A 17,795-nucleotide genomic window follows, 5' to 3' on the forward strand; every position below is an offset into this window, starting at 1 on the left:
TCGACCTGGTCTGTGAGCAGCAAGTTTTTTCTCGGTTCCACAGATATTACGAGAGAAAAATATGTCGAGCCAATGTGAGAGCAACGTGAGTAATCGGTTGTGTTTCAATGACGGATTATTATCAAGATAGGCCTTTTTAGATAGGCGATGTTTTTTGTGCATTGATGGTTTATATAGGAAGAAAACGCCGAATACCGAGACTCATCTCCAGGGTTTGAGAGGGGAGGTTTGGAGTACAGTTGGGGTCAGCGATTGAGCACCTGTTTAGTGACGTTGATGATCAGGTATTTAGTGGTGGTTTAGTGGCGGTTCAGTGACGGCTCAGTAAATTCCAGTGACTGTCCACTGACGTCTAGTGACCAACCTCTGTAGGTAAAGCCTGGAAACGGTAGTCACCACCCCGAGTCAAGTGATTAGCCGCGCCTCATCCGTCCATCCATCCATCGTACCATCTGCATAACACATTCTCCGAATTCATCACCAACGCCCGCGCAGCCGCGCTATCAAAGGGAAAACCCTCATGGTCAATGCGTTTTGCTTACCATTGGGGGCGCTATTAAGCCCCTGCAAAACCTTTATCATCTCCCCACGAACCAATTGAACACCTTCACCCCTGGCTAGCACCCTTCGAGAAGGGTTCTCGTGCGGTTTCTGTGCCAAGCAGAACTCGGCCAAGCCGCTGAAAAAAACTCTTCGGATGCGACTGCCGTACAGACTCGTGCGATATCCTCACGGAGCCGACCTGGCCAAGATTCAACGTCTTGGCGTGTTGAAGATGTCTTCCGGCACTTGATTCAAAACTCCCCCAACATGAATCCTCCTCTCCGCATTCTGGAACAGTAACGTGTACGTAAAACGTGCAGTCTCCTCAACTTAATCTCTCGCCTCTTTGCGGAGAATCTCTGTCAACTGGAACCATTTCTGGGACCAACTCTGGGGAGAATCCATCGGGAGTATTCTTGACTAATGCAAACCTGACTGCAGCCAAGCAAATGCCCGTATGAGGCTCTTTTCCGACCCACTTTATGTAATCGAAAGACAAGCATCCGAGCTCGAGCCTCATGAGGACGGAGATTCGGCACCGCATAGAGCTTCATTTTACGAGAGAGAAATGCAACGACCTGGGGATGGAGCGTTCGAGTCTGGGGTAGTCTCTCCCAAGATGAGGAGATTCAACATGTCACAGAAACTGGGCCCAGGCAAGAATCGCCTCTTGTCTAGTCATCGGGTGGACCGTACGCGACCATATCTCTGACCCACAGACTCTTCCTCTGCGACTACAAAGATCGGCCTCATTCTCGGTTTCTTCGTCTTGTCTCGCCTTGTTCTTTATATTGTGTCCATTCCCCCGTTTGTCTCTCATCATCTCTCTCCCCATCTTCAACCCCCATATTACAATCACCATGGACCAAATTCACCAGACTGAGCAACAAGCTCCCACAGACAAGAAGAGACACTCAGTACCAGACATGTTCGACAACAGTGCAGGCGAGATCGCCGTGTGCGATATGGAGAAGCAAAAGGCTGCAGAGGGTAACGCCCATTTCCACCGTCTTGGATGGAAGAGATTGACGGTCGTTTTGATCGTCGAGGCTATTGCCCTTGGATGCTTGTCGCTTCCCTCTGCTTTCGCTACTCTTGGCATGGTTGCTGGTGTTATTCTTACTGTCGGTCTCGGCTTTGTTGCCATCTACACTTCTCACGTCGTCGGTCAAGTTAAGCTTGCCTACCCCGAGGTTTCTCACTATGCCGATGCTGGCAAACTCATGTTTGGCAAGTTCGGATACGAGGTAAGTTACTCGATACGTTAATGTCTTCAATTCTAACATTCTTAGCTCGTCGGTGTCATGTTCTCTCTCCAACTCATCTTCCTCGTCGGATCCCACTGTTTGACAGGAACAATCGCCTTCCTCAACCTTACCGATAATGGAACATGCTCTGTTGTCTTTGGTGTTGTCTCCGCGATTATCCTCCTCATTGTCGCCATCCCTCCCTCATTCGCAGAGGTTGCCATCCTTGGTTACATCGACTTTGTCTCCATCATCGTCGCTGTCGCCATCACCATCATTGCTACCGGTATTCAGGCTAGAGATTCCGCCGGCGGTATGTCCTCTGTCAACTGGTCAGCCTGGCCCAAGGACAACCTCAGCTTCACCGACGCCTTTATCGCCATTACCAACATTGTCTTTGCCTACTCCTTTGCTGTCTGCCAGTTCAGCTTCATGGATGAGATGCACACCCCTGGCGACTATGTCAAGTCCATCTGGTCTCTTGGTCTGATTGAGATCGGTATCTACACTCTTACCGGTGCTCTCATCTATGCCTTTGTCGGCCAGGATGTCAAGTCTCCCGCTCTTCTCTCTGCCGGTGACCTTGTCTCCAAGATTGCCTTTGGTGTTGCCCTTCCCGTCATCTTCATTTCTGGATCCATCAACACCACAGTCGTTGGTCGCTACATCCACGGACGTGTCTTCAAGGACTCCATCATCCGCTACATCAACACTAAGATGGGCTGGATCACTTGGTTGGGTCTCGTCACTGTCATCACCATTGTTGCTTTCGTCATCGCCGAGGCTATCCCCTTCTTCAACGATCTTCTGTCCATCTCCTCCTCCCTCTTCATCTCAGGTTTCACTTTCTACTTCCCTGCCATTATGTGGTTCATGCTCATCCGCAAGGGACCCTGGTACTCCAAGGAAAACCTTCCCCTCGCCATCGCCAATGGCCTGATCTTTATTATTGGCATGATTGTCCTTGTTGGCGGAACATACGCTTCCATTGACGACATTGTAAGTTTGCCTCTTGTTATCTTTACGATCCACACTCGCTAACAAACTCTAAGATCCTCAAGTTCCACCACGGTGAGGTCCGAGGTGTCTTTACCTGCGAACCCATTGCTTAAGCGACGATACCTACCAATGAGCATTTTTTATTAGCGATGATTTTAGTTGTACATTACCAATTGAACATTTATGACCCCATCTTTATCTCTTGAATCGGACCGTGAATGGATCGGCAGATGTTTTTGTCCCGATTAATTTACGTCACTTGATGTTTTATTTGGAGAAAAATTGGAGTATTTGCGATCTTCTTTGATTGGCGCGCAAAATTTTCATGATCGACAGCGCGATAAGATAACGGTAGTTGATGCAAGGATATGCGGGTGATGCCGTACGGAGTATGGAGCTGGGGAGTATTTTTAAACGGATATAACGGACAAGATGAAACTTGTATAAAGTATAAATCACATGGAACCATGTCAAATGGAAGTAAGAGTAAAAAGTCAAATCGATTGATGTATCTATCTAAACTCCCCGATCTTGACAATATTTGTTCACCTCCTTGGTTAACTGAGCCTTCTTGGTAACAACATTATCCATAATCTTCTTGATCAAGATATAATCCTCCTGAGTCAAAGAACCACCTCCATTCCACACCCCCTCCTCCAAAATTGCCCAAAGACCAGATCCTTTGGCAACTTCTTCCATTAGATCCATGACCGCACCAAGCTGGTTAGGTAGCCATGTAATGATTGGGCTTCCTCCTGTAGCTGTGGGATGAAGAGTGTGCTTGATGATGTACTCTCGAGTAAACATCCAGTGTCGCCATCTGAAACTGCGAATATGATCCAAAAGACGAAGATACAACACTGCAAGACCGAGATCACCGGATTTGGTGAGGAAATCTCGTACACCGACTTCAACTGCTGTTTCGCGAACATACTTGAGGAATGCGCGGTGAGGTTTAGGTCGGTATTCTCTGAACTCGACGAGAATTTCTGTCAATGGGTTCTTGGGCATGGGGACTTCGCAGATGTGGTCCAGAAGAGGAATGATGGCGTCGTTGGCTCCTGATTCTCCTCTGAAGAATTGAGGCTTGTCGTCGTATTGTCCTTCGTATACTACACCATCGGGAAACATGGATTGCTTGGTGATGCCGTAGATAAATGTTCGGTAGGTCATGTAGTCCTTGGGAAGGGATTGACTCCACATACCCTCCATGTTGGTCTCGATGATTTCCATACTGTTGAGGATGAGCTCCAAGCTTGCCTTTGCTTCGGCGATTTTGGTAGCGGTGTCGGTCTTTTCGGTGGCTGTGAGAAGGTCTACGGCTCCTTCGATTAAGCCTCCTGTTTGAGCGACCATGTGGATGTGGGTGAGAATGAAACCGGCTTCTGAAGATTTGGGATCGAGACCTTTTTCGAAAGCGCGGACGAGGCGGATGTTGTTGTAGTCATCGTGACCTTGCTCGGGATGGACGAGCCAGTAGTTGTACAGTGCGTACGAGGCAGCGTAGGACATGAAAGCGGGAATATCGAGACTGTAAAGTTAGTTAGTGAGAGTTATTAAGAAAGGGAAGGGAACGTACATCTCTGCACACTTGACAAGAGGTCCAGCGATACACTTGGGAAGAGTCTGTCTTCCAAGACCATATCCACCGTCATCACTCTTGCTGTAATGTTCCCAGCATGGCTCAAGAAGATAAGAAGAAGCGATAAAACTATAATCGCGGAATGCAGCAGTGATAGCAGCCATATCCTTCTTATCAGTACCGGGAACGACGAGGTTATCAATCTCGGAGGTCAGATCAGGAAGACCTCCATTGTCGATAAGAGGACCTAGACCAAAAGTGGCGAGAAGACCTGGTGTGCCGTCCTCTTTCTGGATAGGAATATCATTGAGAAGATTCGACACGGGGTCGAATTGAGATGGAAGTTTGGCGAGAGGAAGAGAAAAAGGTAGGTATCCTGTTCGAGTGGTGATAGTGAAGGGATCTTCACCCTCTGGGAGTTCAGAAGGATCTTTGCGAAGATAGGGGAAGAGGGTGTTTGCGGCTGCCATTTTTGTAATGATGATGGATTTTGAGTTGATTGAAGATACGGAGTGAATGAATTGGCTTGTTCTATATACATTGAGGCCGGAACTAACTATCGTGGCCGGAACAGTTTCCGGCCATTACGCCCTTGTTGAACAAAGAACTGTACAGAGATAGCCGATGATACCCTGGACGAACGATTGATAATGGAAATGTTCTCGTGATGGGGTTAGTTTAGACTAACGGCAGGGTCGGTATTGGGGCCGTGTTTGGTACCCCGCGATCGAGGGGTTGATATCTAATGTATTGTTGTTATTCTTTGTTCATGATACCTACGGATGTTGTTGATGATGGTCATGTCAACTTCTACACCGCCTCAACCACACATAGTGACCCCGTATTCTATCCAATATGCTAAACTCGCCAAGTAAATACACATCAGATCACGAGTCGTAATACAATTGTCCCAACTCGCTGCTCATCTGATCAAAGATTGTAGTTTCTCGGCATGGTGGGTGGCGGTGTGGGGAAAAAACCGCCTTGTCATGACAAACGCCTTAGCGTTACAAGCTAATGGCCGCCTTAATTTGACAAGCTGGGGTAACCGAGTAATTGATAGCTGGGGTAATTGATAATGGAAAAAGATAGTCTGCGCCTTGTTTGGACATGAGATTGTAAGTTTATTTTGAAGAGATGGGATTGGACAATTGGATGGGTGTTATCTGGGAGGGGTACACGTGATAGGAGTTTGACATGAACTGCCGTGAGGAGATGGGACAGGGGCTGTTGCTGATGGATGTTGACTTGATGTACTCAAGGAAGCATTCTAGAAACCCACAAGGTTACAGAATAGTGACGGTAGAGACGATAGATACAACAATAGATTGGGGTTCAAATTAAGTCAACTGTACTGTAGAATCTGGAAAACATAAACAATATCTATCTATCGCTCCGAGGCGCTTCATCAAACAACTTTCGCAGTCTTTCATCCAACCACTTAACATCCTCCAAGTTCCCCGGTGGTCCACCAGCCCAATGTCCCCAAATCGAAGGATAAACATCAAGCTGCGCATTACTCCCCATACACTTGACTTCATACTCTGAATCCTCAGGCCTAAAACGATTAGCAACTTATCCCAAACAAGCAGTAGAAACACTTACGGAAAGTAGAGATCAGTCTTGCTAGGAAGAACAAGTATCCTCGCTTTAATAGAAGCCATAGCCTTTTCAAAATCTCCGTTATACGGCTCCTGTTTGCTTACATCCCCGCTCTGCCATGTTTGAAGCATAACGAGTAAATTCTCCGGGTCTTTGCTAAGAGCCCACTTCTCCCAGAAATCCTGCATAAATGTTTCAAGATCAGGAGCGTTGTAGAACTTTTTGAAGAGTTCTTCTCGGTAGAATGCTTGGGAGAAACCCCATCCTGCATATCCTCTACCAAAAGCTTTCAAACCGACTTCTTTTTCCTTGTCGGTCCATTTTCTGTCACTTGATGATCCAGATGCGACACGGCCTTGGATACTTCCAGCTGAACTGAGTCTTTTCGCTGCTAAGAGTGCAGATTTAACACCCTCGAGAAAGACCTGGTTGTGAAGAGATGTTTTTGCAGAACCACAGAACGGAACACAAATATCCATGAAATAAGGATATTGGGTAGCCCATTGGAAACTCTGCGCTGCACCCATTGACCAACCAAGTACAGCGCGGAGATGCTTGATTCCGAGATGGGTCATGAGTTGATGCTGAGCTTTGACATTATCGTAGAAAGATACATCAGGAAATGGAGTAATCTCCGAGTTGGATGGACTTGTAGATTGACCATTTCCGAAAAGAGCTGTTATGATAATAAAGTATTTCTCCGGAGAAAGAGTTTTGTCTTTGCCGATGAGCCATTCGTTGTCGGAGATTGATCCCGAGAACCATGAAGGGTAGAGAACTGCGGGTGAAGATGGATTTCCAAAGGTTTTGTAGGAAATCCATGCATTTGGCAATACTTTGCCATTTTGAAGATGAAAGTCTCCTAGAGTGTAATTCTTGATATCAGTCATGTTTGAATGAATGGTTCTTGATGATTGTAACTGACGCGTCATGACATCCTCATATATCCCCGCTCCAAGACATGTTCCCCTCACATTCATGTAAGTAAGATCACACTAGTTCCGCCCTGTCTTGACATGCAACCACCTTCTTTATCTGGAAGTAGTATCATCATGTGTCACACGACGTGCGGTTCGAGCTTATCTCTTATCTCGTGCGGAGATGCGGTGCGGCATGATAAGTAAGTACCATCATCTTATCTCTCTATCTCCATCTCTGTTATTGCACTCATACTCACTACTCACTACATATATAAGAACATCAATTAAATTAATTCTACAGTAACCATCATTGCAAAAATGTCTCGCATAACTAAAACTGCTCAGTCCGTCTCTTTCGATATCCCCGCCTCTGAGCAACCTCATCTGCACAACAGATGGCATCCAGAGGGTATGTCTGTCTCCCTTTATCAAAAACCACTCTAACAAATCAGTCCCAAGCATTGCGACTGTCGAACCAGGAGAGACAGTCAAGATTGAATGTCTTGATTGGACGGGTGGACAAATCGGAAACAATGATAGTGCCGATGATGTCCTTAACGTGGATCTCACAAAGATCCACTATCTCACTGGACCCTTTGACATAAAAGGAAGTGAACCTGGCGATTTGCTCGTCGTCAACATCACAGATATCCAACCCTTTGATCATTCACCTTGGGGTTTCACTGGAATCTTTGCAAAGAACAACGGCGGTGGTTTCCTTTCTGAGCATTACCCTGATGCAGCAAAAGCAATTTGGGATTTCGACGGTGTTTATTGTTCGAGTCGTCATATCCCAGGTGTTCGATTCCCGGGGTTAATCCACCCTGGTATTCTCGGTTGTGCACCGTCTGCTGAGATCCTGGCGGAATGGAACCGTCGTGAAGGGGAACTTGCTGCTTCAATGGCTGGTTCTCATCCTGATAAAGTATTCGCTCAGCCTCCTCTCGAGACTAATGCTCACGGTGGAAAAGCCAAGGGTGATGTCTTGTCTAGAATTGCAAAGGAGGGAGCAAGAACTATTCCCGGAAGACCTGAACATGGAGGAAATTGTGATATTAACAATATTTCTCGAGGATCAAAGACGTATCTTCCTGTTCATGTCGCAGGAGCTAAGTTTTCTGTTGGAGATCTACACTTTAGCCAGGGTGATGGTGAGATTAGTTTCTGTGGTGCCATCGAAATGGTAAGTCTTCTGAACCCATTTTTGACCCTGCTGACATTATAGGCTGGTATCATCACTATCAAATTCGATCTCATCAAAGGTGGAGTCAAGTCGAGAGGTCTAAAGAGTCCAGTATATCGACCAGGAGACATGGGTCCTACCTTTAGTCCTTCAAGATATCTCACCTTTGAAGGATTCTCTGTCGATGAGCAAGGAAAGCAGCATTTCATGGATGCCACAATTGCCTATCGACAATCTTGTCTCCGTGCGATAGAATATCTTAAACAATTTGGTAAGATTCTTTTCATTCTTTGTGACAATTGCTAATTATTAGGCTACTCTGGCGAACAAATCTACCTCCTCCTGTCCTGTGCACCAATCAGAGGAGCTATTGCTAGTATAGTCGACATTCCCAACGCCTGTACCACGCTAGGTATACCCTTGGATATCTTTGACTTTGATATTTCCATCGAAAGTGAGCCTGTTGCTAGGAATTTGGGAGCTTGTCCGATTTCTCGCTAAACTGGGAGGCCGACATCGCGTTTAAACTCTTGCAGCCATTCTGCATTGTCGACTGGTGTTTGGTTCCATGGATCATCACTGAACTGTTAGTGGTGAAATTGTAAGGAGTAGGAAACTTACTCGTCATATAAGATCCATCTTGCTTGGTATTTGAGTTCATCGTCGCTTGGGATATGACGATTTGGATTGTTGGGTGACATTGTAGTCATGACGAATCTTGACAATTCTCTCTTTAGTCTTCGGTAGCTGTTGTTGTCATTTATAAAGAATGGAGTTGCTGTTCGGACTTTATCTCTGACTAAAGTTCTTGTTTCTGTTTGTACTGATATCGCAGGTATTTCAGGTACACCTTCTGGGGACAATGATCTGTTTTCTGTCATCCATGGTTGTGTCAATGAGATATCCAACTCCATTGAAGAATCCATCGGTACAGAAGTATCAGTCTGTCCCCATAAGAGATAAGAATCATTCATTGACTCGTTCGCCATTGACACGAATGCTGAAGCCCGCTGTCTTAATGGGGCAAGCCAACCAGTTGAACTCCAAGCTAATCTCATCAGGAAATCGAGAAATCGTCTCGATGGATTTGGAGAGGAAGTCTCTGTTCGACTGAGAACATTGCACGCTTCTTGCTGTAGCTCTGAATCCGATGGAAAATGACCCATGGATGTATGTGCTGCCATGTATTGTTGCAATGTAGCTTCCAACTCGCAGTTCTCAAAGATATTTCCCTTTCCGTTGATCTTCAATTGACTAAGTCGCGATTCAGCTAATTGTTTCGTTGGACGTAGACGAGCTTGGTTGGCAATCTCAGTAGATGACATGAATATGTCCCATAACCAGGACGGGGACGAAGATGCTGGGTTTATAGAGATGACTTCAGCGCCTAGAATGACCGAACATGCTTCAAAGTGGAGTTCTGAATCGGGCATATCGTGTTGATGACGGTTACTCATGTAATACTCCAGTTCCAATTTAATCAGTTCGTATGCGCTCGTTGGTGTGTCTGCTGGTCCTTTTGTAGCGGCAAACGGCAAAGGCGAGTTTCGTTCGTGATGAATAAGATCTAAAAGTCAGCACAGCAAAACTCATGGGAACTCTGCAAACTCACATGGTGGCATAGCATTATCAATCCTATCGATAATCTTGGCCTCGAATCCCCAATCACCCTTCCAATGCTCCATAGTGTTACCTGCTTTAAAGTGATCCGCCAAATGATCCACGCGACTTGCCCAAGTCGTAAGATCAACACCGCAGAAACCGCATCTCGATCGAATCTCTTCCGTCATGACTTTCCATTCATCCATAGGCCATTTCAAAAACTTGGACATGTGTACTAATCGCAGATGTTGCTGGAGATGGTCCTTTCGGTGGTATGTCCTTTCATCCTTGGGCCTTTGAATGCATGCGCTTTGGTTGTGTCCATCGAGATGTGTCTTATCAGGATTTTTCATACCACAGAATACACACAGGAGTCCTTCTTCGGGATGAATTGCTGTTGGTCCTTTTGGTGAACATACCCAGTTCTCCAAAGAAAGATGGAGAGACTTTTCGTGTCTCTGCCAATCGTATTTCGTCTTGAACGTCTCTGTACAGAATGTGCATTGGTATGTGTTCTGTGCTTGGAGGAGATTTGTTCTGACTTCTTGTCGTCTCATCTTTGTACGTCGTCTACGACTGTGGCGTTTGAAAATGTCGAATGAATTCGATGACTGCCTTGAATGAGCAGAACTATAAGACCCGGAGTCATGACTGGATACAGATGTTCCTCTGCTGCTTATCGATGACCCGTTGCTTCTCGTACGACCTTGTCTTCCGAAAGCCGCCACAGCCCGAGATATGTCGTCGACAGTAGCAGCTTCATGTTCTGGGGGAGAATTGGCCCATCGCTGAAGAGGATTCATTGCTTCGAACGGCGCAGGTGTAGCTCGTCGTCTAGGAGTATCGATGGGCGTGTGATGACCGGAAGAGTTTCCCGAGTCGTCGTTCCGAAACATGGGCGATGTTGGCCTGGATAAATGGACTTTCATTCGTCGTCTCGCATTGGCAAACCAATTGACGACTTGTTGCCTGTTGAGCCCAGTTTGTTCTTGAAGGTCCTGTACATCTTGAATACTCGGGTACGGATGCCGTTCATGTGCGGCAAACCAATTCCGTAAGATCTTGACGCTTTCAGATGAGAAGCGGTTTCCGATTTTTGGCGGAGCAGCAGATGTTTGAAGAATTCCTGGAGAGATTGTATCTGGTTCAATACCTATTAAAGAAAAGTCCAGGTCGGAAAACAATTGATTATTCCTGTTTGTTTCTTCCATTTTGATAGAGAATAAAAGATGGAAAATGTAGGGGAGGTTACGGCGAAGACTCGGACATGTCTAGGAAAGGCGGAGATCCACCTTCTTTTGCCTTTGTTGGTTGATGAGTCAGGAAGCCACTAACAAACACAAACTTCATGATATTGGCAAATTGGGAATAGCACGGATTAGCACAATAAATATTTATAGCAAGACATCTTCTTTAATCGCCGTCTGAATTTTGATGGTACAGTTAATATATTGGCAGGAATTGTTAGAGTCTGATTGGCTTGTTATCTTATTGAACTTCTCTCTGCATTCCGTTTATGTAGACGATTGACATCAACTATCTATCGATTTATCAAGGCTCAGCACCAGTTTTGACTTTCCTGATCACTCCTTCTTTATATAAAGCTTCCACAATATCAAGGATAACAAAGTCACAGCCTCGACCAGCCATAATATTAACAGACAAAGGAGTCGTCTCGTTCTGAAGTGTCACGTTGGAAACAGTCCCCATATCAAACGCACCCAACGTAATGGCGTAGTCCGGAATACCTGCGATCGAGGCCAGTCGACTCGGAGGTGTGGGAAAATATGGTCCGGTATCGTTCAAGGATGGATCAGAGGCAATTGACTCTTCACAAGCTTCCTCCGACCCAAGAGTTGAGTTGCAGTTGACAGTTTGGTTGAGCTGTGCGATGGTGGCCTTTTGATCAGCATTCTCAAGAAGGATTTTTCGGATGAAGGGGTTGCCGAAGCTACTTCGTTAGCTTGTAATATCTCTTTAGGAAGATAGATACTTACTTTTGTGAAACATCTGGTTTATAGAATTGACTGGAAACGGAAATGTAGACGTAGATAGCTTCTGAGCAGGACTTTGTGTCTGGGATTAGAAGCTCCTTTTCGACCCAATTCTCGATAGTATTCTTTAGATCCAAATCTTCCTTGTGAGTTTCTTTCTTAGAGGTTTCGTTGACACTTAGCCAACCTTCACGAATACCGTTAACCATATAGGGAAAAGCGCCATCGTGGGAACTCTGGTACTCTTCAATGAAGTCTTGTCCGATTTCGGTCCATTGCTCGTATAAGCAGAGTTTGCTGTATAGCATCATGACATCATCCGCCAGATATCTACCTTTGTATTCTTTTGGTGTTGAATTGCTCCAAACTTTGTCAACGTCAATTGTCTTAGGTTTCGTTGAGAGAAGTTTTGACAGCCCGTCTAAGAATTCTTTCACTGCTTCTGCTGCTTCAGGAGAGTTTTGCTCAAAGTCTTTAATGTAAGACTCTGTCTCTGGGTCAAGATAGATCTGAGATGGAAACTCATCGTAATCTTCCAACTCATCGTCGTAAAGAACCTTGCTGATCTTTGCCCACATCCGGGGATCGCGGACAATGATACCGGCTGTATCCATGGAGGTAGACAGAGGTAAGGCACCAGTAAGATTAACAGCATCTTGACTTGGACGACCCCCATGAACACCATTGGTAGAAGCAGGGCCACGTATACTGCCTCCGGTATCGCTTCCTAAACTAGCATCAAGCCAGTCGTATGATGCAACAGCTGCAGCGGAACCACCAGAGCTATCACTGGGAGACTGGTATGCATCACCCCTGGGATTAACTGGGAGTAGATAGTCGATATGCTCTGTGACAAATGGACCAGCAAAAGCAAACTCTGAAAGTTTATTCTTGCCGACGATGATGGCCCCAGCATCAATGAGTTTCTGAACTGCAATGGCTGATTCGTTCTTGATCTTGCTCATGTCATACCATGCTTTATTGCCAAAACTTGTTTTGACTCCTTTCATATCGAACAGGTCTTTGATACCAATGCGAAGACCTGCGAGTGGCTTTTCTGCAGTGGGTGTGAAGTAAAGTCGCGATGGGACGGCGATGGTTAGGCCTGCTGCGGATTGAATGCCTGCACGGAGTGGATGATGAGTTCCATTGGGATCTTGATATGTTGACTAGCTGCGTTAGAGATATTTGATACTGAAAGGTAATATTGATTAGAGAACGTACTTGGATAAAAGCTTGAGAAGTATCGGCGTATAGTCGGTAAGCTTGATAAACATTGCCTGTATAACGATGGACAAAGTATGGACCAGGTGGGTTTGAATCATTGGCATAGTATACTGATGTAGCATTGTATTTTGCACTGTGCCCTCCAATATCATCGGAGTCTGTCTGATAGTACATGACTAAAATGTTAGTTATAGTTACATGTCGTATATATCACATACCATTCGCGAAGTGTTCTGTCCACACATCATCTTTCTCAAATCCTTCCAAAGAATGAGAAATATTCAACAGCCCCTTTGGATCCTCGATAATGTTTACAACAGTGATAGGCGTAAACTCTTCACCGGGAGCAGAGAAATTCCAATCCTTTATTTTCCATGCTGGTTCAGGTGGAACAAAGTATTCAAGATCACCAAGTTGAATCTGTCTCGAAACAGAAGCAACTACACCTGTGATATAAAGGAGACTAGAGGTTAAAACAAACTTCATCTTGAAAGATGATGTCTTGCTAGCTTCGATTTTCCATTTATCGAGGAGCAAAGAAGATGTGTTTATAACGTGATATCCTGGGCCTCGTATTACCTAAACAAGAAATCACCGTGATTGTGCCAAGCTGATGTGCTTGCGTGGGCCAAGGGGCGTAGTGGGCGGCACGTGAACTTAAGCGAATTAGATGTTAGTAATATATGCAGAGATATTCCTTTGAGGCTGAGCTGACACTTGGTATTGGATTTCCCAGGATTGCATATGGTGATTTTAATTTCGTATACAGTAGCGGTGTGCCTTACGAAGTGCATCTGTAGGAAAAACACCCTGTTGCATAAAACCTGGACTTGGAACACGGAGTTTACTCCATAGTAATTACAATTACAATTACAATTACTAACATACTGTAACTGATTGCTTTTATCCAATCTTAATGACTTTTATCCATGTTATTCTGTAGGTTTACCCCCATCAATACTGATATCCCCCTTAGAGGCCTCCAACTAATCCTTTTCTTTGCAACAGTGTGATTAAACGGATCATCACTACAAATTCCTCACTGTTAGAGGGTTATAATCTTACCAGAAACAGAAGAAGCGTTCCCAGCGACCCATCACGCGCAGTTTTCAATGTAAGAGGTTGGCAAATCTTTGGTACGAGTTGTGTCTTAACGAGTAGCTTTTAGGATAGGATTGATTTAGTTTTTAGTACCAATGGCACTACTGTCATTCGGACACCGACCGCTCAAATACTTCTACTTGTCTTGAGGGTACTTTGTGCCACCCTGTCGTCGAATCTCATCCATAATCTCCATGACGTGGATAGTTTCAGACCAAGGCATGATGGAACTCTCCTTTCGGCCAGCCTGTAGATCCAAGGCAGTGTTGTCTGCCTCGAATTGAAAGCCTTGCCGGGGTTTCAAGCTCCATTCATAACGTTTGCCCTCAGGTTTAGTGCCTTCAGACCATCGTGGGTACACAACAAAGGCAGTGGGATGCGAGGGTGCATTCCCTTCTAGTTCAATAAATCCATCAGTGCCCTCGATAGTTCCAAAGCAATGCGGGCCACCACGTGGCGAGCTTCCTGTTGAGGTGATTACTCCCTGCCGTCCACTGCTGGGGTAATGTAGGATGGCGCTAGTGCCCACTTCGACATCACCTTTGAATGACTGCGTTGCCATGATTTTAGGTTTTTCGCTGCCAATATCACTTTGTGCTGAAGCCTTTGTGCCACCGGCGGCAGGTGCTGAAGGATCAAGTGTCGTTATGGCCCAAGTGAGGGGGTAGATTCCGATGTCGAGCATGGTGCCAGCGCCTAGCTCCAGGTTCTTGAGTCGCGAAGTCTCAGGCAAAGCATCCAAGTCCCAATGCGCATGAAAATTGCAGTTGGTTCGTGTAACATCGCCTATGACCTTGTCGTCGTAGAGCTGCTTTCTGAGCTCGGCAATCATAGGTCGGTGACGAAGCCACATGGCTTCAGCAACATAAACTCCTTTAGCCTTTGCAGCCTCGAAGACGCCACGGGCCTCGCGAGCATTGATTGTAAAAGCCTTCTCACATAGAACATTCTTTCCAGCATTGATAGCTGCCATGCAATCGCGGTAGTGGAAGCCATGAGGGCTACCAATGTAGATGCAATCGATCTTGGGATCATTGTAAAGCTCTTGGTATGTACCGTACAAGATGGGCTTTTTCTCGACGTTGGTCATGAATTTGTCGACAAAAACTTGACCTTTCTCGACAGATGATGCACCGATTGCATGAATGACATGGTTGGCCTTTGCATCTTCTCGAGGAGAGACGAGGTCTGAGACAAACCAGGATGAAATAAGGCCAGCGGCTTTGGTTTGATGTTAGGGTGATGATGCATCAGTTGTAGAGCAAACACTTACTAACGATGCCCCAGCGGCAGGTTGGAATCTCTTTGTTTTCCATTTTTGTGGTTTAGTTAATCGATAGAATGTGAGGAGTTTGAAGTTTTGGTGTTTAAGGTTATTTGCGTTTGCCGTTTATAGCGCAAGGCGGGGTAATACAGTTAGTTGTCAGTACATATTACTATTACGTCAATGTTCTCCGATTCTCGGGTTCAATTACCAGTTTAGCGTAGGCAAGTTGTTTACATTCGCGGGCAAATCTGTGATTATGAAACTTGTCTATTAATACTAGGGTTATTTTGATATACAGTCTAGAAATCTAAATTAATGTATGAATGTTATAATATGGAAATGCCTTCCAATCTCCCGCCGTGTATTTATTGAGCCTTTCTCAGTCGCCATCAAGCTGGGACTTGCTTCAGTCAGTCACAGATCCACCACAAAGTGGGTTCTCATTCTTTCCCCATAAGTGTAGAAGAGCCATGGTACTGGTGTAAACAAAAGGCAGATAAACCCAAGAACGCTGTTGCCCCAGCCGAGTCCAAGACTTTCATATAATGGTGAGGCTGTGAGATCCAGAAAGGCACCAAAGGGAGATCTAACCAATAGGTTGGCAGCCATTGCCGATGCAGCAGCCTCTGCTCCGAAAGCATCCACTAGGTAGATCTGTCCAGGAATAACCACAAAGAGAGAACCGAATCCAACGACAAATGTGCCGATGATTGGTACAATCCAGTGCACGGCGTACTTGGCCGACCAGCCATATATGAAAAGGCCCAATGGCGTAATTGGCCCTAACCACTTCATCAGAATAAGGCGGTCTTCGGGTCTGGCCGCACCACTCTTCTGCTTGAGCATCTTATCGCTGAGAATGGAAAACAGAATCAGACCCATTATCATACCGATACCCAGGCCAAGATATGCCAGTCCAGAAGTGCCTGGACTGAAACCGTATACATCTTGGAAGACGGAAGGGAAAGTGGTGAAGAGTAAGAAGATAAGGCCGAACAGGATACCAGTGTAGAAGGAAATGAGTAAAACGATGGGTGAAAAGATGAGAAGCTTGAGTGGGCGGACGATAGCTCGAGCAAGCATTTGTTTGGGTGTCTCATTTCGGGTCAACTTTGGGACAAGTTTATCGTTTCCTGTCTCAATTCGAGCTCTTTTGGCTTTCCTTTGGAGAAGAATGGTGTAGTTTGTTTCGCGCATGAAGATCACGGTCGCAACTCCAATCAATCCCGACTATATCACACTGTTAGAAGCTATCAGAAGAATTATCCAGCGGGATACGGCTTACAAATATTAGGATAATGCGGAATGTCCATCGCCAGCCGACATTCTCAGAAACAAAGCCTCCGATGATAGGACCAATCACCTACAACACATATTAGACTAGCGATGATAACAACCAAAAAGAAGACTTACAGGGCCGAGTAGAGGTCCCACGGTGAATAGTGCCATGGCTTTACCACGCTCCTCTTGCGGAAACAAGTCTGCTACTGTACCACCTCCAATACTCATCGGACCTGAGGCTGCGCAGCCGCATATGATTCGAAAGACCAGAAACATGGCGACGTTTGTACTGAAAGCACAGCCAATAGTGAATGCAATGTACGCAAAATTGCAGCCATAGTAGATAATAAGACGGCCATAAAGTTCTGAAAGAGGTGCGAGAAGAAGTGGACCAAGAGCGAAGCCCAGCACGTACAGGCTGACAGTCATGGCTGTGACGGTGGAGTTTGTGATATTAAAGTCAGTGGCCAGCTCTTCTGCTCCAGGTGCGAACATGGTGGCAGCAAGATTGCTAGAGCCCATTATTAGTCTACTGTTGCTACAGTGGAAAGGGAGATGGGTTACTTACGCTGCAAGGGTGAATAAACTGACAATCACTAGGTGAAGGTTTTTCTGAGTCTTGGGCCAATTGAGTGGATGCTTAGGATCATCAGGGCCATCCCAATCAACAATGTTTGGGTCTGTAGGCTCATCGACCATTGTGCCAGTAGAAGATGAAGGCTTCTCGAGTGTATTATTAATGTTGATGCCAGTGTTTCCTCTTCCAGTCTCCAATTGGGAATCATCCGGAGCCGCAACATCTGAAGCAGTTGTCGCCATTTCGATGTCGTTTGATGCAAGCTGATGTTCTCTTGGAGGGTGTTGGTTATTTGGACGTAAATGCAGTGACAGGGTTGTAGACTGCATGCAGCGACTCGACTTTCAGTGGAGATCTGGTGTTGCAACCGATAAATGCTGCTTACAACATTTAATAATGTTATTGTCTTGTCTTCTTCTTATCTGGGAGCGAGAGTGTGGAGGATCGGCCCGGATATGCACGACGGAGGATCGGAGCGGAGGATCGGAGCGGAAACTAAGGTCGGCCCCGAAATGACAGGCAGGGATGGGACCTGCATAAGCATAAGCAGTCAGCTTCAACAAAAGCCATACCATAATTGAAACTTACGAGGGATTATCTTAATTCGTCTCTCCATTCTTACGCAGAGAGAAATCCTCCGACTTTTTGTCTTTTCGCAACACCAATTACT

General features: G+C 45.7%; 8 protein-coding genes across 8 annotated transcripts; 2 read left to right on the top strand and 6 right to left on the bottom strand.

Moving 5' to 3' along the window:
• Nucleotides 1-810: 810 nt before the first annotated feature.
• FSST1_000113 (transmembrane amino acid transporter protein-domain-containing protein) lies at nucleotides 811-2,902 on the top strand (the record flags this gene model as incomplete). Its single annotated transcript, XM_083225337.1, has 5 exons — nucleotides 811-839; nucleotides 985-1,147; nucleotides 1,200-1,790; nucleotides 1,836-2,789; nucleotides 2,843-2,902. The coding sequence occupies 5 exons, from the start codon at nucleotides 811-813 to the stop codon at nucleotides 2,900-2,902; spliced, it is 1,797 nt and encodes a 598-aa protein (XP_083090295.1).
• Nucleotides 2,903-3,305: 403 nt separating this feature from the next.
• Nucleotides 3,306-4,841, bottom strand: FSST1_000114 (uncharacterized protein; the record flags this gene model as incomplete). Its single annotated transcript, XM_083225447.1, has 2 exons — nucleotides 3,306-4,320; nucleotides 4,369-4,841. The coding sequence occupies 2 exons, from the start codon at nucleotides 4,839-4,841 to the stop codon at nucleotides 3,306-3,308; spliced, it is 1,488 nt and encodes a 495-aa protein (XP_083090296.1).
• A 913-nt stretch (nucleotides 4,842-5,754) lies between these two features.
• On the bottom strand, nucleotides 5,755-6,863 carry FSST1_000115 (Alpha/Beta hydrolase protein; the record flags this gene model as incomplete). Its single annotated transcript, XM_083225556.1, has 2 exons — nucleotides 5,755-5,929; nucleotides 5,977-6,863. The coding sequence occupies 2 exons, from the start codon at nucleotides 6,861-6,863 to the stop codon at nucleotides 5,755-5,757; spliced, it is 1,062 nt and encodes a 353-aa protein (XP_083090297.1).
• A 348-nt stretch (nucleotides 6,864-7,211) lies between these two features.
• Nucleotides 7,212-8,382, top strand: FSST1_000116 (Acetamidase/Formamidase; the record flags this gene model as incomplete). Its single annotated transcript, XM_083225666.1, has 3 exons — nucleotides 7,212-7,302; nucleotides 7,346-8,076; nucleotides 8,119-8,382. The coding sequence occupies 3 exons, from the start codon at nucleotides 7,212-7,214 to the stop codon at nucleotides 8,380-8,382; spliced, it is 1,086 nt and encodes a 361-aa protein (XP_083090298.1).
• Nucleotides 8,383-8,573: 191 nt separating this feature from the next.
• Nucleotides 8,574-10,889, bottom strand: FSST1_000117 (uncharacterized protein; the record flags this gene model as incomplete). Its single annotated transcript, XM_083225777.1, has 3 exons — nucleotides 8,574-8,655; nucleotides 8,698-9,643; nucleotides 9,689-10,889. 3 exons carry the CDS (start codon nucleotides 10,887-10,889, stop codon nucleotides 8,574-8,576), a joined length of 2,229 nt encoding a protein of 742 aa, XP_083090299.1.
• Nucleotides 10,890-11,229: 340 nt separating this feature from the next.
• Nucleotides 11,230-13,385, bottom strand: FSST1_000118 (amidase signature domain-containing protein; the record flags this gene model as incomplete). Its single annotated transcript, XM_083225888.1, has 4 exons — nucleotides 11,230-11,629; nucleotides 11,676-12,841; nucleotides 12,897-13,075; nucleotides 13,118-13,385. 4 exons carry the CDS (start codon nucleotides 13,383-13,385, stop codon nucleotides 11,230-11,232), a joined length of 2,013 nt encoding a protein of 670 aa, XP_083090300.1.
• A 751-nt stretch (nucleotides 13,386-14,136) lies between these two features.
• On the bottom strand, nucleotides 14,137-15,316 carry FSST1_000119 (Gfo/Idh/MocA family protein; the record flags this gene model as incomplete). The annotated part of the gene is made up of 2 exons (XM_083225997.1): nucleotides 14,137-15,221; nucleotides 15,274-15,316. 2 exons carry the CDS (start codon nucleotides 15,314-15,316, stop codon nucleotides 14,137-14,139), a joined length of 1,128 nt encoding a protein of 375 aa, XP_083090301.1.
• A 365-nt stretch (nucleotides 15,317-15,681) lies between these two features.
• Nucleotides 15,682-17,367, bottom strand: FSST1_000120 (major facilitator superfamily domain-containing protein; the record flags this gene model as incomplete). Its single annotated transcript, XM_083226107.1, has 4 exons — nucleotides 15,682-16,497; nucleotides 16,553-16,630; nucleotides 16,681-17,059; nucleotides 17,117-17,367. 4 exons carry the CDS (start codon nucleotides 17,365-17,367, stop codon nucleotides 15,682-15,684), a joined length of 1,524 nt encoding a protein of 507 aa, XP_083090302.1.
• Between the last annotated feature and the right edge of the window lie 428 nt (nucleotides 17,368-17,795).

Source organism: Fusarium sambucinum, chromosome IV (genome assembly GCF_050947815.1).
Source record: "Fusarium sambucinum isolate potato_lamoka chromosome IV, whole genome shotgun sequence".
Classification (NCBI taxonomy): domain Eukaryota; kingdom Fungi; phylum Ascomycota; class Sordariomycetes; order Hypocreales; family Nectriaceae; genus Fusarium; species Fusarium sambucinum.